Source organism: Stenella coeruleoalba (assembly GCF_951394435.1).
Source record: "Stenella coeruleoalba genome assembly, chromosome: 1".
In the NCBI taxonomy this organism is placed as follows: domain Eukaryota; kingdom Metazoa; phylum Chordata; class Mammalia; order Artiodactyla; family Delphinidae; genus Stenella; species Stenella coeruleoalba.
In genome coordinates this window covers 26344178-26369661 of record NC_137169.1, presented here as the reverse complement: position 1 = coordinate 26369661, position 25484 = coordinate 26344178, and the positions used below count along the sequence as shown (strand labels likewise).

The following is a 25484-nucleotide window of genomic DNA, read 5'->3' as shown; positions in this document are numbered from 1 at the left end:
TGGAATGGCCAGCCTCGGGGAGGGGAAGTGTTAATTTCTTCTTTCTTGCAGCCATTCACAGGTGGGCAGGGTTCCCTGAGGCAGGCCATGATGTACGATTATAAAGGCTGAAGTCCAAGAAACAGATCCAACATGGAGTCAAAATTAGCTCTTCCCTGTTACAGTTCCCCACTGTGAATGTGCATTCCACAATCTTGTGGGAAAGGGGTGACCACCATTCTAACTGCTCAGTCAGATGGATCTTTCTGGGAGTGTCCGCCATTGGTGCCAGTGATCCAAATGATGAGATTTGTCTTCTTTTGTTCCTCTTCGGAAGTGTCTGCTTTACACCTGTAGACTTAAAAAATATTCACAACCTAGCAAGTTGAGAGTTATCGGGAATTTTGAGGTCTTCAAGCCTGGGAGGCCACATCTCAAGTTAAAAAATTTAGCGTTTTTCTATGTAGGAGAAGATGCAAGTGTCTGGGCTCACTGAAATCTTTCCTTTGATATGTACCACAGCCATCTGGGGTCTGTATCCTGTGTTTTCACATTCTGAGTTTCTTCACGGCTCACCATAGGAAATGGCTGCAGTCTGATGCCTGCTAGATGGCAGGTATTCTCCTTCCTGAGTTTCCTCAGGGTTCCCCGGCTGACGTTGGAGGGGAATTTGACCAATATTTGGGAGACATGTCTTGATCAAATTTTGTCCCACAGTGCTGGGAGGCTCATCCCAGGTCAGGCGAAAATTGTTGATACGCCACTCCGGATGCTAATTTTTGGATTAGGCCCTATTGATAATTAAAGATTCTCTGGATCCTCTGTCTAATTATGATCAGGAGACATTTTCCCTTGTTGCTTCTTCCCATACGTAGAATCACTATTACAACTATTTTATGTTATAAATGTGAGAAGTTTTGCTGGGGGCCTGGTTACACACTAGGCACTGTAAGAGACAACAGTCTTATGAAATAGACAGGATATAAGTAATGCAGCTAGTAACACTGACAAAGACATAGTGCAGCAGCGACACACAAAGCACAAACAATTTGGAAACAAAGAACAAATTAAAACGATTAGTATAATCGTATAAGTATATACGATATACGTATAAGTGTATACGATATATATAAGTATATATATATTACTAGTTGTAATTCCAGTTCCAATAACGAGTGACCAAAGGAACCATAACTGATTTAATGAGCCATCCACAGTTTCACTGTACTGGCCATGCATACTTAGACATGCATGGCTTAATCTTTGAGATAAGCATATGCTACTGGCAGGATCAACCCGGTAGAGAGAAAAAGATAAATGTTTCATCTTTGTTTACAAAGGCATACTTTATCAACTTGTTGTAGGTCATAGCATAAGAGAAAAGGTTGTTTTCTGAAAAACAAAGATTAAAGCCAGTATATTTCCTAAAGTCATAAAGTTATAAATCATATTTACCAGTTCATTCACTCCCATATTTACTAGTTCATTGATTAATTCCTGTTGATCCAGTTGAAGTTATCAGGTTTTCCATTAGTTTTGTCATTTGTCACCCAATCCAGTGATATTATCTGAAGGCTATCAGAAACTTATATTTGTCAAAAAGTTCCTTTTTATGAGTCTTCTTGAAAATCTTCATTTTGTTAAAGCATCAGGACAAAACTTAAAATAGCATGGTTAAAGATTTGAGTACAATGCAAATAGCAGGAAACTGATATTTCTGTGACATATAACATTTTAGAATAACTAGAATTATAATTGATAACATATCAGGACATCATATTAGCTGTTAAGGATTCTGTATAAATTTTGGAATATCTATATTAAATATTCTATAACCTAAGGTTCATCTCCAATCACTTGACAATGTTTCTGAAGTAATTTAACATACCAAATAAACTTAGTTTGACATTCCTCTCTGAGATGTCTCAGAGATGCTGTTTCAAAGTATTCCAGAGTCAGCTGGAGGCTAAAAGGCTTTAGTCAGATTTTGATATTTGGGAAGTTTGTTAAAAATATCAAAAATGTTTTAAAACACAACAGGGGGGCTTCCCTGGTGGTGCAGTGGTTGAGAGTCCACCTGCCGATGCAGGGGACACGGGTTCGTGCCCCGGTCCGGGAGGATCCCACATGCCGCGGAGCGGCTGGGCCCGTGAGCCATGGCCGCTGAGCCTGCGCATCCGAAGCCTGTGCTCCGCAACGGGAGAGGCCACAACAGTGAGAGGCCCGCGTACCGCAAAAACAAAAACAAAAAACAAACAAACAAAAAAAAAAAACACAACAGGATCATAGGTCACTGTGAAACAACTTATTCATTTAACCAAAGTCACAAAATGATTAAAAGAAAACAAATACGGATCACCTAAGGGCACAGAGACTCATACAATCTGTTATCAAAAAGGATCACTTCTAACAGAGAGAGAGATCAAATTCGTCTTGTATTAGCTTACTTAACAGAATCCATTTACTTAGTTAACTTCAATCTAAATTTAGTTAATCCTGACCTTGTATAAAACTTTCTCAGTAAAATGTAATTCCATTCCTCATACCTTCTTAACTGAAAGCACACATTCTACCATACTGAAATGTTTTATTATTTTCAATAGCTTTAATTACATATTTAAATTAGAATCCCCGACTCTTAAAAACCTTAATTTCTAGTGAAAATCAAGAGATAAGTAATAGTTACCAAAATCTGGAGAGAGTATTTTAGATGATTTTTAGAACATAATTATTCTTATAGAGTTTACCTAAAAGCTCTTATCTCGTTTCCATTTACTTTAAAGTTTCATCATATCAAGTTATTTCTCTTGCTGACAAATTTGCAACAGGTATAACAAGATTTTATTTAACTTCTATTAAACCTAGGTGCAGTGAAAGTATTATACTTAATGTTGATGGCTCTAAAGACATGCCTATATTAATTAGATCAACAAACAAACATTAATACCAGGTATTAATTTAATACTAAATATTTCCCAGTTCACGTGAACCCGAAAATTCATTTATCTTAATTTCTCTTGTATTTAGAATTGTTTGGTTTGTAAGCACTTACTTTTCTTTAAGCTAATTAAATAGAGATCATTTACAGATTAACCGCAGCAATGTTATCCAAAGACAAAGACACATACAGACACACAAACAGAGAGATATCATAGCTCTCATTTCAAAATTTCAGCCCTGAGTCGGGTACAGCAAGGTAAAACCCATCAATTTACAAAAGAGGTTGGATTAAAATTGGGTTTCTGGCAGATGGAACAAATCAACCTCACTTGTCTAGATGGCTAAACCCTTTTTACTAATATTTATGGAAAACAGGTTCTAAATTACTTTACCCTCTTTTTCAAAATTTGCATTTTAAAAAGATGGCAGAGTTAAGGGTTCCTGAGAAGACCAGATAGGACATTTGCATCTCAAAGATACAGGCAAGTTTCTCCTAGGATGACTTTGTTTCCCCTTTGTTGGTCTCTGAGCAGACAAAGCCATTACAATCTTTCGGGCCTTTTTCATATTTCTGTGAGTACTTACGTTCAGCCTTTTCGGCCGTATCCCTATTATTGAAAACCAAATAAGCCCATTGGAACAAATCGTTCATTGGAGTCTGAGGACCAGCAGTTGCTTTCTGAATTTTGCTCCTGATGTCTGGGGCAGACTGGGCCATGAAATGCATAGCCAAAAGGTCCAGTACCTTGGGGTAGGAGGGATCCACATATGTTCGGGACCCATGGCCCTGTAGGGTGAGGTCCCCTAGTTGGCATTCTGAGGTTGTAAGAACGAACGGTTTTGTACTTCTCCAGAAACTCCCTTGACCGGGATAGGCTGAGAAGTTTTCTGTGCCACCTTGGTGTTTACCACAGAATATGTGGCACCCATATCTATTAGAAAGTCAGTCAACTTGTTCCCCACTGTCAAAGTTACCCGGGGCTCCTGAGGGGACATTAGAATTGGACGCCTCAAGTCTAAGGGAGTCCCCTGGCCTCTTACAGGATATCGGCGCAAGGGAAATTGCCCTGCTGCAGAAGTGGCTCCCGGTCCAAATTGGTTGCTCTATTGGGTCTTAGATGGTGATACTAAACCAGGTTCCTGTGCTCCAGGGGTTACTATAGAAACTGCTATTTGATCCCCATGGGTAGGGGAACCAGGAGGTGGTGAATATGTTGGCAGCAGGGGGGTGCAGGTGGAACACCTCCTGGTGAAGCCTGCTCAGCCACTGGGGGAGCTGGATAGGCTGGAGGGGGGGTTACGTTTTGAAATAACATGTCCCCACTCTAATTTTTTCCCTCTTCCCCCTGTAGAATACGTTCCTTCTTAGGTTTTCTTTCAGACCGCTGCACCATAAAGTGGCAGCCCTCGGACTCCTTTTCCTCCTGATCCAATAACATAAATGCTTCTACATACGGAATCTCATCTCTTTTCCCTGCTCTTTTGCAAAACACTCCTAACTGCGAGATCGTATAACTGAGTGAGCCATTCAGGGGCCATCGTTCTTCTGATCCTAACATATATTGGGTCCGCACCCTATTACAAGAGTATATCATGTCTTTCTTAGTCATAGGCTCACGGCTATGTTTTGCCCATTTATCTAATACACTCCTCAAAGGGCTCTCTCTCGGGATAGATGGAGTATTTCCCATTTTTATAAGTTTGATAACACCAAAACACAAAAGACGCAAATTACAACACAAAAGGCACAAACAAATTCTAGCATCAGTGCACACAAAACCGAAACAAAACCAAGACCAAAACCAACGAACTAGTTCCCAACGGACCAGTTCCCAAAATCAGGTCGAGTCCAACAACAATTCCCCTCTCCACCAGGGTACCCCAACCAAATTGGCTTGTCCCATAAAGGAAAAGCCCAAACAGAGGGGGGAATGTGTTCCCTGTGTGCACGCCAGAGCGACTTACCCTCCAAAATCGAGTCCGTCGACTCGTAGAAGTTTGTCGGTTCCTTGCTTCAACTGCCCAGTGCTGGGGTAGCCGGTGCTGCTTCAGGGAACTTTGAAGGGAAGAGCCTCAGGACAAATGATCCTGGCAGCTGCTAGGGCCTCGCCCCGATATTCCCCAACGGGGACCTGCTAGCCACGAGCAGCAAGGTTCCCAGCTGGCTCAGCCAGATTTGTTACCGAGTCCAAGCTCACTCTGCTCACCGCACAACTGGCCGATAAATCGGGAGACGAGGGGCTGAGGCAAGGAATACGACTTTATTCAGAAAGGCGGCAGACCGAGAAGATGGAGGACTAGGGTCCCCAAAAAGCCATCTTATCAGAGTCTGGATGTCAATTTCTTTTATAGAACGAGAGAGGGAAGTAAAGTAAAAAGGCAGAATAGAGAGGGAGAGGCGGGGAGGAAGTAAAGTAAGAAGGGCCATCAGTCTTGCAAAACATCTCCTGGAATGGCCAACCTTGGGGAGGGGAAGTGTTAATTTCTTCTTTCTTGCAGCCATTCACAGGTGGGCAGGGTTCCCTGGGAGAGGCCATGATGTATGATTATAAGAACGAAAGCAGGGCTTCGCTGGTGGCGCAGTGACTGAGAGTCCGCCTGCCGATGCAGGGGACATGGGTTCGTGCCCTGGTCCGGGAAGATCCCACATGCCGCGGAGCGGCTGGGCCCGTGAGCCATGGCCGCTGAGCCTGCGCGTCCAGAGCCTGTGCTCCGCAACGGGAGAGGCCACAACAGTGAGAGGCCCGCGTACCGCAAAAAAAAAAAAAAAGAAAGAAAGTAATGAAAAGCAGAGGCTAAAGTCAAAGAAACAGATCCAACATGCAGTCAAAATTGGCTCTTCCCTGTCGCATCCCCGTGGGACCACTGCACAGTGTGAGGACTTGCCTCCACCACTCCCGCAGGTTTCTCAGTTGCCCGAGAAAGCCCTTCTCGGCCAGGAGGAGATGTCCCTTCTTCGGAGCTAAAAGCTCTCATGTTGCACTTTTATCCCAACACGTTCTCGCATAGGCAGCTGATTTGAGGGAAAACGTCAGGTCAGCCTCCTCCCTGATCACTCAGCCCAGCCTCCTCCCTGACCACTCAGCCCAGACCGCTCAGCATCTTTCGACTGAGCAAATCCCAGTGTCTTTCAACTGGGCTCTCTTAGTATCTTTCAAATGCGGAGGCAGGTACCTGTTAGACACCACCAAATAAAACTCAGGATCTTCAACCAATAATCAGGAGCTCCAAGAACCAGGAGAGATTCACCCGAATTTGTCTGGATTCTCCGAGGAGGCAGATGGGCGCCAGAGGCCTCTGCTGGTGCAGATTCCAGACCCTTGTAGAGTTCAGGTGAAGGAGAGAAGTCTGCTCTAGGTCCCTTCGTCAGTCACCGAAACTGTCGACTGAAAAAAAATGCACAACCTTGTCGACAAAAATTGATAGTCAATCAATGAAAGAAGTGGAAAATTTTATTCGAGCCAAATGAGAGGATTATAACCCAGAAACAGCATCTCAGAAAGCTCTGAGAACTGTTCCACCCGTTAGATGTCAGAGTTATATAAGTTTTTTGGAGCAGAGGGCTCTACGTTAAATGATGTATTATTGACAGTTTACACAAACCAGACCTAAATGTCATCGTGGCCCCTTACAAGATCAAGAGGAATGTTATCTTTTAAGGGGTTGCCTTGTTGATGGTAGGAGAATGTAGCTCTTTATGGTGGAGCAGGTATGTCTGACAATGGGGGAGGTTTTGTCGAGACATAAGGCAGATACACCATGCATACTAGGCAGAAAATTTTTTGTTTAAGTTTTTCTTGTCTTGCATAAAATATGAATTTTATTTCACAGCCTAAAAGTTGAAAATTGTGTTTTTATTCAACAGACTTAAGCCCAGAAGACAGCCTCTCAGATAGCTCTGAGGGACTGCTCCGAAGTGGCAAGGGAAGAGCCAGGATGTATAGGAGTTTTTGCAACAAAAACCAGGTGGTCAGGACATCAAAAGATTACTGTTAATTAAAGAAAACCAGACCTCTCAGGTTAATGAGTTTAGCGCTTTTCTCCATACAAGATGCCAGAGTCAGGGCTCGTTGAAATCATTCCTTTGAAATGCACCTTAGCTATCTAGGGCCAGCATCCTGTTCTTTCCATTCCTGAATCCCCTCAGGATGCACTGTCAGGGCCGCTGCTGTGGCTGAGGGGGCAGCCTATTGTCTCCATCCTGAGCTCCCTTAGCGCTCACCGTTGGGGGTGGCTGTAGGGCTGAGATGGCTGCAATATCCTTTGTTTGCTGAAATGGCAGGCAGCCATATCTTTGTCTACAATTTCCACCCCTTCTATTTAATGCGTATTTTGGTGATCCTATTTTTAACTTAACAGAGCCCTTCCTTGTTCACTTTTTGTTGTTCTCTTTTCAAAGCCCTCTCTTCTCATTTTATTATATGTCACCTTGACTTTCTCAAGATAAGAAGTTTAAAGTTATATGTTTTCTGTTACCTGAGTTTGTTCTGTTTCCTAAAGGAGACTTTTCTTTCTATTTTTAATCGTATCTTTGTTTATCACTTTCATGCTGCTGGTGTTTTTCATTTGTATAGTGATCTTTAATTGTTCATATTTCAAAGTAAAGGCTAGGTTGATTCTTCCAGGTAACAGATGTGGGTTACCTCTGCTGTTATTATATGTAGCTATCATTGCCCACTAGGTCTCTCCCATGAATAAGAAGTTGAGTTGAGTATGTGGCAGAGATAAGCAGACAGAGGGGCAGGCTTTAGGCTGAGAGCCTTTATATTTAAGGATTAAAAGAGCTTTATTCCAGGATGCCTCCTTCTACCATAGCATCCCTAATTCTCTCAAGGGAGTTCTTTCCTTTTTTTTTTTTTCTTTTTTTTCCTTCAGTGGGTAAGAAAACCCTCTCTGTTTAGTTTGGAGAATGGCCGCCTGAATGTCTCTACACCGTGTTTGCGGGAAGGGATGGAGAACTGGTCTCACTCCATAGCTCCCTCCTGTATATTTTGTGCTGCAGCTTCTCAACTCCATTTAATCCATCAACACACTTCTATGTGCATTTCATCTTCCAAAGCTTTTTTTTTCATCTCCTCTACTGATCTTCCCATTTTCTTTTTTGTTATGAGGCTTTTCCCTCTTATTAGTCTTTACTATCATTTTATTAGGGCCTCAAGGGAGACGAAAGATAAAAATATGTTCTCAGAACACCATCCTTGAAGCAGACATGCTCATGACATTTTTTTCCTCCACTAGCTCTTTCCTGTGGGCTTCCTGAGGCCCCCAAGAACGGAATGGTGTTTGGCAAAGAGTACACGGTGGGGACCAAGGCTGTGTACAGCTGCAGCGAAGGCTACCACCTCCAGGCAGGTGCCGAGGCCACAGCAGAATGTCTGGAGACAGGCCTATGGAGCAACCACAATGTCCCCGCACAGTGTGTCCGTGAGTCCTTGGGTAGGGGAGGGGGTGTGTCAAAGGGCTGGATAAGCAGCTGAAAAGATTCCTGCAAGGAGCGAGCTAAAAATCCAGCAATGGGAAAAGACATGGCCATGCAAGCTGGGGACTCAGAGAGCTGAGACAAGTGGGTACTGCCATCTACCAACCTGCTTTCCCATTTGAAACTGTTTCAAAGCACTGATAGACCACTGCTCCCTGAGATGTTTCCATAAACCATCACAGAATGTAGGAATGACTGGTCCACTTCCTTTTAGATGGAAAAACTGTCAGAAAGTTGGCATGAATGTCCTTTGATCACGGAACTCCAAAATAACAGAGATACACTTCGGTTTTAAGGCCAAAGTCACACACTGGCAGCCTCATGGGCTATATCTAGTCTGAAGATACCAGGTTTTGCGTTTTTGTTTTTGTTTTGCTTTGGTTCTTTGGCCTATGCAGTGCTTTATTAAAAATTTTTGAATTTCTTCCCAACATTTTAAAATCAGAAAATTTTACATAAAAATTCGTATTTCTAGCTTCTCTTGAAAAAGGCAGATCTGACCAATTGGAATTTGCAGTCTCACATCCACAGTCAACACTGACTGAGTGCCACCTCCCTTTCTTTTTTTTTTTTTTTTCTTTTTTTGGTTGTATGCGGGCCTCTCACTGTTGTGGCCTCTCCCGTTGCGGAGCACAGGCTCCGGACACACAGGCTCAGCGGCTATGGCTCACGGGCTCAGCCGCTCTGCGGCATAGTGAGATCTTCCCAGACCAGGGCACGAACCCATGTCCCCTGCATCGGCAGGCGGACTCTCAACCACTGCGCCACAAGGGAAGCCCTCCCTTTCTTTTTTAATTTGGCAGATCTGCCCACCCCAGCTTGCTGATTCCCCACCCGGCTCACTTCACTCATTGACCGCACCTGCCTGGGGACGAACGGCTCTTGGATTCATCATTACTGCGTTACGGTCTCCCAGTCCCCAGCTCTGGGTTGTCAGCGTCTTCCATAATTAATTTATTAATCCTCTCTGCTTTTTATCTCCCCAGCTGTGACCTGTCCCGACGTCAGCAGCATCAGTGTGGAACACGGCCGATGGAGGCTCATCTTTGAGACGCAGTACCAGTTCCAGGCGCAGCTGATGCTCATCTGTGACCCTGGCTACTACTACACTGGCCAGAGGGTCATCCGCTGTCAGGCCAATGGCAAGTGGAGCCTCGGCAACTCTATGCCCACCTGCCAAAGTAAGCCCAGGAGGGCAGGGTGGGCCAGTTTGGCACAGTGCCTACACCCTGAGCCGTCTCATACCTGGGCTGAATTGGGGGTGGGGGGGAGAAGAGGAGTGTAGCCAGGGACTGCAGTGACCCTCCTTCTGATCACTCACCTAGAACCAGGAGCTGGGGAGAGGCCTATTCCTTTAAGGAAGCACTTCTCAGCATTTTGTCATCTTATTAAAAAGCTACCTCTGTCCAGGTGAGCATCCACTGATTCATTTACTCCACATTCATACCAAGTATTGTAGAGGTATGAGGAGAAAAGGTTGTGGTTCCTGCCTACAAGGAGCTGAGAGTCTACTGGAGAGGCAGACAAATAAAGAAGCAAGGATAACAAAGTGTGATAAGACCTATAATGGGCGTGTGGTTAGGGGGAATGAATATAGCGCAAGGGACCAGGCCACCTATGTGCGCCTGCCTCTTCCCCACTGTAAGTTGTTTTTCTTTGGTTCTTTAAGATAGTTTCAAAGGTCAGGGTCCCTGGGAAGCACCTCTGAGATGGAGGTTTGTTCGGGAATGCCCTTGGGATCACCACCTGGGGAAGGGAAGGGGAGGGGAGAGGGAGGGGAGGCAAGAGGAGGAGAAGAGGTGGGGCTGGGAAGATGGAGAAGGTGATCTCTGATGCAGTATCAGAGAAGGCCTCAGCTGACCCTGCAAAGAGCCCTAAATCTTGATGGCCCTTCAGAATTGTCACAAGTTAGGGCAGGAGGCCTTTATACTTCCATACTGACCAAACACTGGGTGCAGGCTGCCCCGGGAAGAGAGCATGACCTTAGGTGGGAGGACTCTTTAACCAAGGCAGTCTGAAGAGGGCTCGCAGCAAGGGGTTGTTTGCCAGCAGCTGGGGGAAGAAGTCCTTCAGTCCTAAAAGGGGGTCTGAGTGGGTCAGCACAGCATCCACCAGTAGGGATATTCTGATGCTATTTACTGAATCAGTAAAGATGTGATAGAGGAAGTAAGTGTTTGTGAAGGGACAGAAGGAGATCACTTATCAGGGCACAGGGGGACATTTGAGACTGGGTAGGAGGAGTGGTATCTTCCCAACACCTATGACCCAAGACACTGTTACCTTTGTTCATCCAAGTCCAGACCCCGAAGTGGAACCATGTATGTGACAGAGTAGGAGTCACGAGCGTGGCATAGCTTCCTTACAATGAAGGCGCTCACGTCTCAGTGCAGCCAGGGGCCGTCCGCAGTGCTCTGTGGAGAACGAGTGTAGGGCTGCTGCTGGGCTCAGCAGAGAGCACAAGGGCAGTGCCTGGCAGTGTCTGCCCTGGACGCCGAGGGGCACACCACAGAGTCGCCATCTCTCTGGCGCCGTGGTTCCTAACAAGGGTGCACATCCAAAACCCCTGAGGAGTTTTGGTTTTCTTTAATACACACGCTTGGGCCATATCTCCAGAGATGGTGAATCGTGGGTCCAGAGTGCAGCCTGGACATTTTTAAAGCTCCTCGGGTGCTTCTGGCGACACCTCCAGTTAAGGATCACGGGCCCAGCGTAACAGCACAGCAGTCACGGTGGCGACCCGTATTCTGGTCAAGAGTCCCATTAGAGTAGGTTAAACGGATCTTATTTTTGTCATTATTCTTGCTAATCAGAAGCAGCACATGTCCCGTCTCTCAGGGCTGGCTTCCTGAGCATTTTGTGGTCTTTATAGTCATCTCCTGTGGAGAGCTCCCCATCCCGCCCAATGGGCACCGCATCGGAACCCTGTCCGTCTACGGAGCGACGGCCATCTTCTCCTGCAACTCCGGGTACACGCTGGTGGGCTCCAGGGTGCGAGAGTGCATGGCCAACGGGCTCTGGAGTGGCTCCGAAGTCCGCTGCCTCGGTAAGTGACCTCCCTGGACCTCTCCTGTCCCTTTTCCCCTCCTCAGGACAGGTTAGATCTTTCCAAAGCTGCATTCCAATCTTTGAACTGAACTGTTTTACCTACTGTCATAAAATGCTTAATCCAAACAGCTATTGGCATCTACCATAAGCAAAACCCTGAACAAGCTTCCCCTGGAGCACCCAAACGAATGAGAGGAACTTCAAGTCTGAGGAGACAAACCTTTGAGGGGCTCTCATTCTGATCAAAAAGACACCCCCTTCTTATTGGCCCTTGTATGATGGGTGAAGCCCCAGTCTCCGCCTCCAGGGACACTTTACAGAGACACATTCCTGCAGCACACCTAAAATAACATTTATATTATTGGTTTTTCCATAAGATCTTAGGGGAAAACCCAGAGGAACTTTTTGACAAACCCAATATATATCAGCAAATTTTACATACATATGTATACAAAAATACAATATTATATGTACTATATTATATAATAAATAAATATTTTTGTCATTAGCTTGTTTTATGACAAAAATATGTCAGTGTATGACAAAAGCATAGAAAGCAACCTGGCTTACGGAGGACAGAGTTATCATTTCCCCCATGGTTAATCCAGTCCCTGCCTAAACATTAGATACTAAAGTTCTCTCTTCTCTCACACCTTTCTTGGACCCCTCAACTCCAAAGGAGGGTCCCAGCTACGCAGACCCAACAGCATAGACTGGACGGTCTGTTCCAGAGTGTACAGTACTGCCCTCCCCCTGTCTCAGGCCTCTGTTAGAGACACAGTCATGAGTTATTTCCAAACAGAGCCCAAAAATGCTAGTGGAAACACGAGAAATTCACTCTACCTAAACCCCATTTAAAAAAAATAACTCACCTAGGTTTATATTAGCTGTGTTCCTTGCCGCTCAAGAAAGAAGGATGAATTTAGCTGAGCCACCTGGTCTTACATGGTTATTTTCAACATGACCAGATTTTTTTTATTCCTTTTCAAATTCTTTTCCCATTTAGGTTGTTACGTAATATTGAGCAGAGGTCCCTGTGCTATACAGTAGGTCCTTGTTGGTTATCCATTTAGAATATAGCAGTGTGTACACATCAATCCCAAACTCCCTAACTATCCCCCCACCCCCACCCCATTCCCCGGTCCCCGCTGGTAACCATAAGTCCGTTCTGTCAGTCTGTAAGTCTGTTTCTGTTTTGTAAATAAGCTCATTCACAGCTAGGCTTTGACTGCCTTAATGAGACCACGGTGCCCTCCATGCAGTCGATGCTCTGGAAATGCTGGCTGATGAGAAAAAGAGGGGGACGTTCCCAGAGGCAGGGCAGTAACAGTGATCGTTTCTTACCCATGTACAGACACAGAAACTAAAGCTCAGAGATGGGTAGCCATTTGGAATGCAACCTTGGGATTTGGGGTTGCCAAGTCTTCAACACCACTTCTATCACGTCTAGGATTCCTGAAGTCAGTCCTGGATGCTACAGTCAGGGGGAGGTGGGAAAAACGATGGGTGGTCCTTTTCCCCACCGTCCATGTCTCCCCCTCCCCTCATTTGACCAAGTCCCACCTTATTTTCTATAAGCTCCTCTTCAATTTACTCTCTTTTCCCACATCCCACCAAAGCTGGTCACTGCGGGACCCCCGAGCCCATCGTCAACGGGCAAATCAATGGGGAGAACTACAACTACCGGGGCAGCGTGGTGTACCAGTGCAACGCCGGCTTCCGCCTGATCGGCATGTCTGTGCGCATCTGCCAGCAGGATCATCACTGGTCAGGCAAGACCCCTTTCTGTGTGCGTAAGTATGGTACCCACTCTCCCTAGTCACGGGCTCAGGTGCAACGTGGACTTTCTCTTGTGTTGTCTTGATTAGGTTAGCTAGAGGTTTTTGTACGTTTTGTTAATGTTTTTCAAAGACAGTAATTACATCTGTTGTTTTCAGTTTTCTGCATCATTAATTATTGCTTTCATCTTTATTATTTTCTTCCTTGTGATTAACTTCTTTGATCATTTTCTTGCTTTTGAATTAGGAATTTAGTTCATTTATTTTCAGTCTTTCGTTTTTATTGATTATTATGGATATAAGTGTTTAAAGCTATAAAATTTCTTCTGATCACTGCTCTAATCATACCCCACAGATTATAAAAATTAGGGTTTTATTATTTCTCAGAAATTTTGTAATTTTGATATTAATTCTCCCTTTTGCCTAGAAGTTTTTTTTAATAAGAGAGTGTGTGGTTTTTATTTCCAGATGGAAGGACCTTTTGGATTTTTACATTGATATTCATTTCTAATTGATTGCACTGTATATAATATTTCTACTTCATGGAATTTACTGAGGCTTCCTTTGTGGCCTAATATTTGATCAGTTGTTATGAATGTTCCATGTGCATTTGAGAAGAAAGTGTATTAGTGTGTTAAGTTCTATGTATAATCGTAAGACGTGCCTTATTGATTTTGTTGTTTATGTCTTCTGTATGCTCACTTCTATTTTTGTCCACCTGACCTGTTTTGTTCTGAAATTTGTGTTTCAAAGTTTTCTTTCATCAGTGTTCTTCTATTTTTTCTTACATTTCCCGTAGTTTCTGTTATGTAACAGTAATTGCTTTATTTGGTACATAGATATTCATAACTATTATACCTACATTGCAAATGGTGGTTTTAGCCTTTAAAAATATCTTCATTATCACTTTTAGTATTTTCTAGTTTGAATTGTACTGTGTCTAATACTATTAGGCTTATGCCCGCTGCTCTCATCCTTTGCCCATTTGCCTGGTATACATTTAACCACCCTTTATTTTAGACTTTCTGAATCACTTAAATTAGATGTGTCTGTTATATACATCATAGAGTTGGGCCTTGCCTTCTGAGCCAGTTTGAAGATCTTTTTCTTTTAATAGGTTAGTCAAATTCATTCACATATATTGTTATAACTTATATGTTTGGTTTTAATTCTGTCATGTTTAATTATTATGTGTAAAATATAATACACATATTTCTTTCTTTCTTTCTCTGTATGATGTGTTCTCTTTGCTTTTTTTGCTTTGCTTTTTTTCTTTTTTCGTTTGATATTTAGGAAAGGTTGTTAACTTGTATGTCCCTGTCCTGTAATCAGTGCATTGACATACCAGGATCCTTTTTCAATATGTTCACATTTAAGATAGACTTTCTCTTTCTAGCAGTGACTTTAGATCAATACTCCCCTGCTCCCCTCCTCTCCTCTCCTCTCCATACAGCCTTGCTCTCTACAAAGGCTTGCGACAGAAGCATGAGAAATAGTTCTCCCTGGGTTTAGTGTTTATTTTTCTACTTACACGTAACTTAAAAGTTTACAGCATTGTCTGTCTTCTAGTTATGCTGCAGGCCTGCACTTTCTACAGTTTTATTTCTTCTTCTTGTTAGTCTGCATTTTGGGAATTTAGATGGCCACTGTTTATTCTCAGTTGCCTGGAAGTAATTTGGAAAAATTTTCACTTTCTAAAGTTCCATAAAGTGAGCTTTTATATAAAGTGCAGGTTTTGTTCTTAATTTTTGTAAGGCAGGTTTTTGTTTTTAATTCTTTTTCATTTGGTTTTTCATATATGAGATGGAACAATGAAATAATGAGCCTTAACAAGCAATGCATGAAAACTAGTCTTGATAGTTTCTTAAGTATTAAGAAATGCTTTACAGAAAGGAAGGTTTACAGAAAGGAAGACCTATCTATATTCAGTCAGCCTTCTAGATGTGTCTAAACAAAACATGTTTGGTTTAATCCAGGAAATGCAAATTCAAATGCCTTTAAGAAATTGACGCAGAATATGTGTGAAAAGGTTTGGGTTACCAATAATAGGGAATGTTGGAGTCTGAAAAAATGGAGGATGTCTGCCGAACCTAAGATACTTAATTTTGCACCTGGTCCTTACTGAAAGGCAGTATAGTAAAGCATTTGGACACTTGGACCCTGGACCTAGATTGCCTGGGTTCAAGTTCCAGATCTACCACTACGTAGCATGTGGCTTTAGGCAAGTTAGCTTATCTCACTAGGTCTCTTTCCTCATCTATGAAAAGCAGGTACCCCAGAGACTATTGCGAGGATTAATCAATAACGTGAAACGGTCAGAAGCTGCTGTTGCTGTTGTGATGATAGTGTGGTGGTGGCAGGGATGCCACCGCCCTGTCACATCACAGAATCCAGGATCTCTTATACCAAGCTCCATTCTCTCCCGGAGCACAGAGTTTTAGGAAGTATCTGGAGTAGGACGGCAAGAGGAATAGAACAAGTGATTGCTCTGTGGCAGGTACTGTGTTAGCTGCCATCACCTATGGACTCAAGGTTTACGATATCAACCAGACTCTCAGAACTTTCCAGCCGCCCATCTACATTTCCTCAGTCAGCTCCCTTGTCCATTCTGCACAATTTCACAGCTGATTCACAATTTCACCTCCTTTCTGAACACCCGTGTTCTGTTTGTCAGCAAATAGCAAATAGTGAAGATGTCCTGAAAGCAGAGAAGCTAGGTTTAGAACTCAGACAAGCCACTTAGAAACTGTGCCTCTTGAACAAGTCCCCAGACTCCTCTGAAACTCTCTTTTCCTATGAGGATAACGATGGTGCCTACCTCAGGGGGTTGTCAGGATTAAATGAAATAATGCATATAGACCCCAATAATTATTAGCTAATCATGTAATCTCACTTTCTACTGTGCAGAGAAAATAGAAGCCATCAGGTAATATCCACTTCCTGCTTCCCTGGCTCGCACGTCTGTCCTTGTCACTTCCCTCCTATCTAGAAGGAGGCCCAAGGCTAATCCCTCCATGGGTCTCAGGACCTCCTTCCCTTCTGCCTTCCTAGTAAGCTTAGTCTGTTTTTACTTCTCTCCTCTGAACTGTGGACCTTCCATTTCTATTAATTTCCCTCAGCCTGTAAGACCGAATTCAAGAAACCTTTCCTTAGTACCTACTTTGTGCCAGGTGCTGTGTTAGGTGTTGTGGGTAAAGATGAATTGAATGTGCCGTAGTCTCGGCCCTCAGGAAATCTGGGTCCCGTGGTGCATGTGGTTGACGTCCAGTTAAGCCCCAGTCCAGCAGAACTCCTCTTTTCCTTCCCAGTGGTGTGTTCTCCTTCTCCCTTCGCGCCTGTATTCGTCAGGGCTCTCCAGAGAAACAGAGCCCTCTGGGCCATCTGACGAGTCTTGAACTCTCCCCATGGGTCTGTGACACTCCCACCTCCTGTGAGCTTGACTTACTGCTTTGCTGACCACCTCCGTGTCCTTTGCGGGCATTTCGGTCAATCTGCAGCTCAGACGCTGGTACTCCTCCCAAAGGTTTTACTCCTCAGCCCTCTTCTCTCACTCTATACAAGTGGTTATTTTAGCCTTTGGGGTCATGACCCTTTGTGAGTCTGGTGAGAAGATGGATCCTCTCCCAAGCTGATCGCAAACACCCAATATTTTGCATATAATTTCGGGGGATTCACAGACCCTACGAAGCTTACCTCCATTCCCCCACCACTTCACTAACCTGGCAAAGTCCTGCTCAGCCTTGAGACCCAGCTCATAGGGTACGCCATGCCCTCTGTGGACCCTCCTTAACCACTCCCTCCCTAGCAGAGGATAGGTGCCCCTCCTGGGCACCAGCCTGTCTCGGCACCAGCCGTGGTGTTGTGACGGCCTGCATCCCTGCCTGCTCTCCTACTAGGCTGAGAAGTGAGCCCCCTGAGCTCCTTGTATATCATCAGTATGTAGCAGAGTGTCTCGCACTTAGTGCGCGGTAAACATTTAATGAAGAGCAAATGCATGAATCTGTTTTTAAAGCAACCCTGTTAATGCATATTGAAATGCTTACTTTACAGATATAGGAGCTGAGGTGTAGAGTGAGTTGTCCAAAGGAAGGAAAAGACAGAGCTGAACTATAAACCCTGGGCTGCTGGCCTCCTAGTGCATTCTCGTCCCGCCACACCGGGCAGTCTTGAACACCTGTAGTCCGTTATAACAGCACGCCTCTGCCCAGCTCTCTCTGCTAGAGTCAGGGATGCTACTGTTGGGATTTACATAAGAGAACGGGCCCAGAAAGACAGCAGACGTGGCCACAGCCAAAAGCGGGTCCTACTTGGCCTTGTTCCCCGACCTCCATCCATACCATTTGGGTCTGGGGTGGGGTCCTCATAAATCCAAGTGTTGGGATAAGAAAGCATTCCTCATGGCTCCTCAACCACTCAGAGCTAAAAATCCAGAACCAAGGGAGAGGCCTCAAAGCCATCAAGTGGGAGTTCAACCCAAAGAGACTAGGTACCAGGCAGGCACTCAACAGAACTAGGGATGAGGGAGCAGAGCAGAAGTCAGGCATCCATCCATTCATGGCTCACTCATTTGTTCATTCACTCAGCAAATATTTATCAAGCTCTTCCTGTGTGTCAGGCACTGATACATACCCAAAAGATACAGCAAGGAGCGAAACAGAGTCCCTGTCCCAGGGAGCTTCCATTCAGGTAGAGGGAGACAGGCAATGAACACATGAAGAAGTACATGCAGAGTGTGCCAACTGCTATGGAGAAAAGCAGGGCAGGGCTAGGGGGCTGGGCCGTACTGGGGAGGTTGTTTATCTGGTCGTAAGGGAAGGCCTCTCTGCTAGTGACATCTGAGGGGGCACCGGAGGATATGAGTGCAGGAACCAAGGAATGTTCCAGCCAAGAGGGAAGCAAGTACATAGGCTCTGGGACAGGAACTTGCTTGTTCAAGAAAACTCGAAGAGACCAGCGCCACTGGGTGGAGTGAACTCCACTGGGAGGAAGCGGGGAAAGCCTGAGCCCTACAGGCACCAGAACACTCTTCCTTCCCTGCCCAGGGTTGAACAAATTGCAAAAGGAAACAGAGTCATAGGTGGAAGACAAAATATCACATTTATTCCTGATAAAGACTAAGTTGGAACCCATAGCTTAATGTGAGAGCCAAGTGGAATCTGCTCAATAAACCCCAGAACGGGGTGGATTCACACACAGTCAGAGGCAGCACTGCACTGGGGCGGGCATCGCTCCATTGCTGCGGAGAGCCTGTCTCTGGAGGAGTGGGGCAGAGCAGCGCTGCCCACGGGCCGCCGGGTCCCAAGAGGAGAAAGGCAGGCCTGAGCCTTTATTCTTCCCAAATTGCACGATGGGCCGCTCCACGTTACCCGGGGCAGAGTAAGGAAGAGAGCAGAGAGAAAGGCCAGGAATTACATGAATTGAACTCCCTTCACGTGGAAGGAGTGGGGGAAGGCTTGTGCCCCCACTAAGAGCTCTGGTTCCCACTGGTCTGTCAGAGTGACCAGTCCCTCCACGCAGGCATGGTTAGTATTGACTCTGGCTCCATCCAGACTGGCCCAGGAACTAGGCTGGGTCTGCATGACATGAGGGGTAGTCACCAGTGTATCTGGCGAAGAAGAGTGGAGTTGGGGAGCCAGGGGATAAGGGAGAGGAAACGAGGCGGGAGGGACAGAGAACGACGCTGTGAACCTAACACCCTGTGGAAGTCCAAGAATGACTTCTCTCGTGCTGTCCAAGCGGTGGACATGCCTTCAAAGAAAAGGGAATGTCCACATGCTGATTTCAGGGAAGCAGAATTTTGCAGCAAAAGAGACTAAAGTTAGACCTAAGGCTGAACTTCACTGATGGGTATGAGAAACGCCAGGTGAGGAGAGGATGGACTTTGGGGGATATGGAATAACAGGAGGGCTTACCTCTCTTCTGTTCTGATTACAGCGATTACCTGTGGACACCCAGGCAACCCAATGAACGGCTTCACCCAGGGCAACCAGTTCAACCTCAACGATGTGGTCAAGTTTGTTTGCAACCCTGGGTATGTGGCTGAGGGGGCTGCTCGGTCCCAGTGCCTGGCCAGCGGGCAGTGGAGCGACGTGCTGCCCACCTGCCGAAGTGAGTCACCCTTCTTCTCCCCTCCCCCACCCCCAGTACCTCTGCCATCTCTGGTCTGTGACCCACAAGCGGAAGCCAGTGGATTCCATTGTGGTGCTACTTTGACCAAATGGGGAAGACTTGGGACAGAAAAGAACCATAAATGGTGGCTTTCTCAACCCCTAGATACAGCCACGTCAAATTTCTTCACTGGTTATGTAAAGAGAGCAAAGGACGTTCATCTTTCAAACTAGAAATGGAAAACCATCTTCTGTTTACATTTCGTAGACCCAATAATTCACCATTATCATATAGAGCCCCACTCTTGATGAAAGAAAAAAAACCCACAAGGGTTCAAATGAAAAATAAAAAGCCAACAGTCTAGGGGTTGGGATGAAGGGGGAGGGAAGAAATGAAACCACGGACTCAAGAGGCAGACTCTGCGTAGAGGATATTCCAGCCCCATTCGGTCTATTTAGGAAATAGCTTCTAAAACTTTTAAAGGCTGCTCACAGCAATGAAGGGCAGTGGAGCTGTCTGCCTCCACCCAAGAGTGGCCTGGCAGGCTAGCCGAGGTTCAGGAGAGTCAGACAGAGTGAACTGTGAGCGAGGCCAGCCCTGGTCTGGAGGTTGATCAAGTCTTCACAGCTGTAAGGTGTGAGGACTGAGACTCCCTCAGATGACAGCTCCTCCTCGTGGTGTTTGGGGGTGCACGGCGATTGGCTGTGCAGCGTGTCACAAGTCATTTGTAACTGATATTAAAGAACCAAATTTTTCAAATGATGTTTTAAAATCATTAAAGATACATTCACAGCTAACCTTAAAATAACATTCCTCTCAACATTTCAAGGTGCCATTTTGAGTGAGACAAGGTTCTAGGGAACACAGGGGAAATTGTCATGACCTTGAGTTGACCTTCCTTCCATCACCTATCCAGGCAGGAAGGAGCTGAGAACTGATGCTTTGGGGTGTTGTTATCCCATTACCCCCTTCTCCTCAAGAACTGTGCTCTGTCTCCGCAACACAAGGTCCTGTCCTGTAACTTCAGCTCCCCCGGTCCCAGCCCCTTCCGGGGGTGCTGTACTCAAGGGCCGATCTTGGAAACAGACGGCTGGGGTAAAATCCTTAGAAATGATGGCCTCTGCTCCTTCTCCCCACCGGCCTATTCTCTACTCTGACAGAGTGACCTGCCTGAAATGCAAATCTGATCAAGTCACTCCATGTTTAAAACACCTCCCGAGACTTCCCACTGCCCTTAAGATAATAAAAGTCTCCTCTGCTGGTTTAACGGGGCCCACAGACCTGGCCCAGCCTCCTGTCCAGCCCACTCTTCTCCACTTCGTCCACCCCCAGCCTCAGCTCTGCATTGGGTCCCAGCCACACTGAACCTCTTCCGGAGTCCTCACACAGTGCCCTGTGCCCATAAACCCCCCGGGGCACCAGACACAGTTTCCTCCAATGCATTCTTCTCTGTCCCCTCCCGCCTTCTCTTTGTCTGGGTGATTTCTACCCAGTCATCAAGAGCCTCCTTCTGGGAAGCCTTTCCTGCTCCACCCCCTGCGCGCGGCTGCGGAACATTCTCTGCTGTCCCTATCAGAGCACTTATCAAACAGGATGATTGTTCATTTGTCCCTTTCTCTCTAGACCAGTAGTTCTCAACTGGGGATGATTGTACCTGCTCCCCTGTCCCAACAGGGGACAGATGTCGGAAGACATTTTTGGTTGTCACAACTGGAGGGTTTCTATCGGCATCTAGTGGACAGAGGCCAGGGATGCTGTTAAACATCCTACAATGCACAGGACTGCCCCCTCAATAAATAATTATCAACCCAAGATATCCTTCATACCAAGGTAGAGAAACCCTACTCCAGACTGTAAGTTCTGTCATATCCTCACTGCCCAGCACAATGCTTGGCACTCAGTGTATCACGATAAACAACATGAATGAATAAAGGCTACTTACCTGTTTTGTGACTCCAACCGCTCTGAGCCTCAGAGAGGTTCATCAGAAGTTAAAACAGCTCACACCTGAAAAGCTTATCAAAGATTTTAAGTACTGGCCCTGCCCCCTTATGATGCATATGAGATTCAGGTAAAATGATGGATGTGAAAGTGTTTTGAAAGCAAAAGTACAGATCATCGGGCTTCGCTGGTGGCACAGTGGTTAGGAGTCTGCCTGCCAATGCAGGAGACACGGGTTTGAGCCCTGATCCGGGAGGATCCCACATGCCGCAGAGCAGCAGGACCCGTGAGCCACAACTACTGAGCCTGCACTCTAGAGCCCGTGAGCCAGAACTACTGAAGCCCACGCGCCTGGAGCCTGTGCTCCGCAGCAAGAGAAGCCCCCGCTCACCGCAACTAGAGAAAGCCCGCGCGCAGCAACGAAGACCCAATGCAGCCAAAAATAAATAAATTATTTACTTTTTTTTTAAAGTACACATCATGGGTTATGAATAATATGGTCATTATTCTCAAATCTCACTCGATTTTGAGTTAAGCTGCTTTGGAAACACTTCAGGATTTAAAAGTCAAATTTATCCCCCAGGATTAATCTCCCCCTGAAATACTCATAAACGTGGTTAAAACAGTTTCCAGAAGAGCCCACCCCGCTTCCACAGCTTTGCTGAGGGAGACATTGTATCAGGGATCTGCTCACAGAGAGGAGGCATCCCTGCCCTCAAGGGATTCTTATATTCAAACAAGTCACAATGGAGCGATCCAGGTTTGTACCGGGAGCACTGAGGAGGGAGAGGTTAACCAGTCTGGGAGGAGGTGGGAGGGCCTCTGCAGGGAGGTGATGTCTAGCTGGACATGGAAGAATGAATCCCTTAACCAGGTGATCAAGGTGAGGGGAGAAGTACAGCAGCCTCAGGACAAGCTCACCTTCCCAGCAGGATCTCCTTTGTGTAGCCTGTCTTGGTCTGGAAATTTTGCTGTACTGGAAATACGTGCCTGTTTGGACTTCGGAATTCTCATTTAAAAGCGTAGGAAAATCCTCACGTCCAGGTCTCTACATCTACTCATCCCGTTCCATTGCAGTCATCAACTGTACAGATCCTGGGCACCAAGAAAACAGCGTTCGTCAAATCCACGCCAGCGGCCCGCACACGTTCAGCTACGGCACCACCGTGTCTTACCAGTGCAACCACGGCTTCTACCTCCTGGGCACCCCGGTGCTCAGCTGCCAGGGAGATGGCACATGGGACCGTCCCCGCCCCCAGTGTCTCTGTAAGTTGATGTTATCTACTCACAATGATCACCCGTGCCTTCTGACAGGATGGTCCATATCAAAGAACAGCCCTCCTCTGTGTGTGTGTGTGTGTGTGTGTGTGTGTGTGTGTGTGTGTGTGTGTGTGTTCACGATGACAGTCACTGTTTCTGCTCTACGGATGTCACAGAGCATCTTGGGCCCTGTTGGGTTAGTTGCCACACCAATTCTCACGCTTTCTCTGTTCCTGGCTACAGGCTTATTCTCTTTCCTCTCTAGTGCTGCCACCAACCTCTTCAGCCTCCAGGGTTCCCTTCCTTCAGGGGTCCCGGCTGCATAGCGGGACACTGTCTCCCATGTTACACCCTCCTTGCTTTTCCAGAAAGAAAACACATGAACCTCTTTCTCTTGAAAGACTGAAGCAGAAATGCCACGGACCCTGGAGGCAGACCGACCTGGATTTGAATTCTGGCTCTGCCACTAAACATGCTGTGTGGTTTGAAAGAAGTCCATTAACCTCTCAGATCCTCCATTTCTTCATCTGTAACAATGATGCTAATGCCTCTTCCATAGGGTTATTAGAGGATTAAGTGAGAACATCCATTAAAAGTGCCTAGTACAATATGTCTGGTATATAGTAGCTACTCAATAAACAATAACTGCTTTAACTGTAATTAGGAAAAAATATGGGGACACCATGTGGGGAAAAAAAGGATAGGGGAGGCACTCAGAACCCTGACACCTGGTGGCTAGCCTCACACATCCTGAAGAGAAAATCCGTTCCCTGGGCTCCTGATCTCTTGTTGCTAATGATGAACCCTGTGGGTTACTCTCTCCCCTCTCTTCCCAGTAGTAGAGGTGAAGATGCAGTCCCGAGGGACTGATGGGCATTGAGCTGGTACCATTCAGTAGTCCTCTTATCTGTGGTGGGTCATACATATTTTGTAGGCCCCCCAGTCTGGATGACTCCATCTCGTTATGCCCTTGTGCCTCTAGGTATGATAGGAGTCTGGTACAGCTACTCACCTGCCCATATTTCGCTTGCTTGAGGACCCCAACCTGGCCATCCAGCCCCATTTATGACTGACCAGTCATCTGGGGTTGGAAATGGACAGCCACCTGAGTACAGTGGTGACAGCTGAGATTCAGAGTGCATGGTGGTTTCAAATTGCTGTATCTTCTGGTAAAATGAGGCTTTTATCATAATCAAGTGACCCTATCTATGTTAATTTTTTGCCCCAAAGCTTATTTTATCTGATGTTAATATTGATATAATTAATATATCATTACATCAATATTATCTATAATCATTTCCTTAGGAGGATTTAATCCACTTCCATTTTTCTTCCTTTTTTTTGTAGAGAAATATAATTCACATACCAGAAAATTCACTTTTAGAGTATATAATTCGGTGATTTTAATATATTCACAAAATTATACAACCATCACCACTATCTAATTCCAGAGCGTTTTCATCACCCCAGGAGGACACCCTTTAGCAGTCACTTCCCATTGCCCACCACCACTCTATCCCCTGGTAACCATACTTTCCATCTGTGACTTTGCCTATTCTGGACATTTTATATAAGTGAAATTATGTGTGTGGCCTTTTGTGTCTGACTTCTTCCACTTAGCATAAGGTTTTCAAAGTTCATCCATGTTGTAGCATGTATCGTTTACTTCATTCCTTTTTATGGCCAAATATTATTCCATTGTATGGATACACTGCATTTTGTTCATCCATTCATCAGTTGATGGACATCTGGGTTGTTTCCACTTTTTGGATATTATGAGCAATGCTGCTGTGAACACTTATGTACAAGTTTTTGTGTGACCATATGTTGTCAGTTCTCTTGAATATATACCTAGGATGAAATTGCTGGGTCATATGGTAACTCTGTGTTTAATTTTTTAAGGTTCATTGTTTTCTAAAGTGGCTGCACCATTTTACATTCCCATGGGCACTGTATGAAGGTTCCAGTTTCTCCATAGCCTCATGTACACTTGTTATTGTCCATCTTTTTTATTACAGCCATTCTAGCAGGTGTGAAGTGGTATCTCATTGTGGTTTTGATTTGCATGTCCCTAATGACTAATGATGTTGAACATCTTTTTATGTGCTTATTGGCCATTTGCACGGCCATTCTCTTCTTTAGAGAAAGGTCTATTCAAGTTCTTTGTGCATTTTTTAATTGGGTTGTTTGTCTTAATATCTTTTGATTTAACTGTTCTTTATATATTCTGAATACTACACCTCTATCAGGCATATTATTTGCAAACTTTTCTCCCAAAGATAATTCTGGATGATGTCCTTTGATGCATGAAAGTATTGAATTTTAATGAAGTCTGAGTTATCTATTTTCTCTTCTGTTGCTTGTGCTTTTGAAGGAATATTTAAGAAACCACTGCCTAATCCAATGTCATATCATAATCCAATATCATGTCATCTGTGAAAAAACATAATTTTACTGCTTTCTTTCCAACCTGATGCCTTTTATTTCTTTTTCTTACATAATTGCCCAGCTAGAACCTTCAGTACAATGTTGAATAGAAGTGGCAAAACAGACATTCTTGTCTTGTTTCTAGTCTTTGGAGTAAAGTCTTCAGTCTTTCACCATTAAGTATGATGTTAGCTGTGGGATTTTTGCAAATTCCCTTTATCAGATTGAGGAAGTTCTCTTCTACTCCTAGTTTGTTGAACATTTTTACCACGAAAGGGTATTGGATTTTTTCAAATGATTTTTCTGCGTCTATTGAGATGATCATGTGGGGCTTTTTTTTCCTCATTCTATTAATATGGTGTATTACATTGATTGATTTTCATATGTTGAACAACTCTTGTGTTCTTGGAACAAATCACTCTTGGTCACGGTAAAATTCATTTTAATATGCTACTGGATTTGGTTTGCTAGTATTTTGTTGAGGATTTTTGCAACTGCATCCATAAGGAATATTGGTCTGTAGTTTT

At 45.0% G+C, this 25484-nt stretch overlaps 1 protein-coding gene across 1 annotated transcript in view; it reads left to right on the top strand.

The window, feature by feature from the left end:
• CSMD2 (CUB and Sushi multiple domains 2) overlaps positions 1–25484 on the top strand; it is a 668360-nt gene that overhangs the window by 601622 nt on the left and 41254 nt on the right. The window contains exons 50-55 of the mRNA XM_079924609.1: positions 8158–8343; positions 9385–9579; positions 11268–11441; positions 13063–13236; positions 19156–19329; positions 22348–22536. Coding sequence (XP_079780735.1) covers positions 8158–8343; positions 9385–9579; positions 11268–11441; positions 13063–13236; positions 19156–19329; positions 22348–22536 — 1092 coding nt within the window. The remainder of the gene's footprint in view (positions 1–8157; positions 8344–9384; positions 9580–11267; positions 11442–13062; positions 13237–19155; positions 19330–22347; positions 22537–25484) is intronic.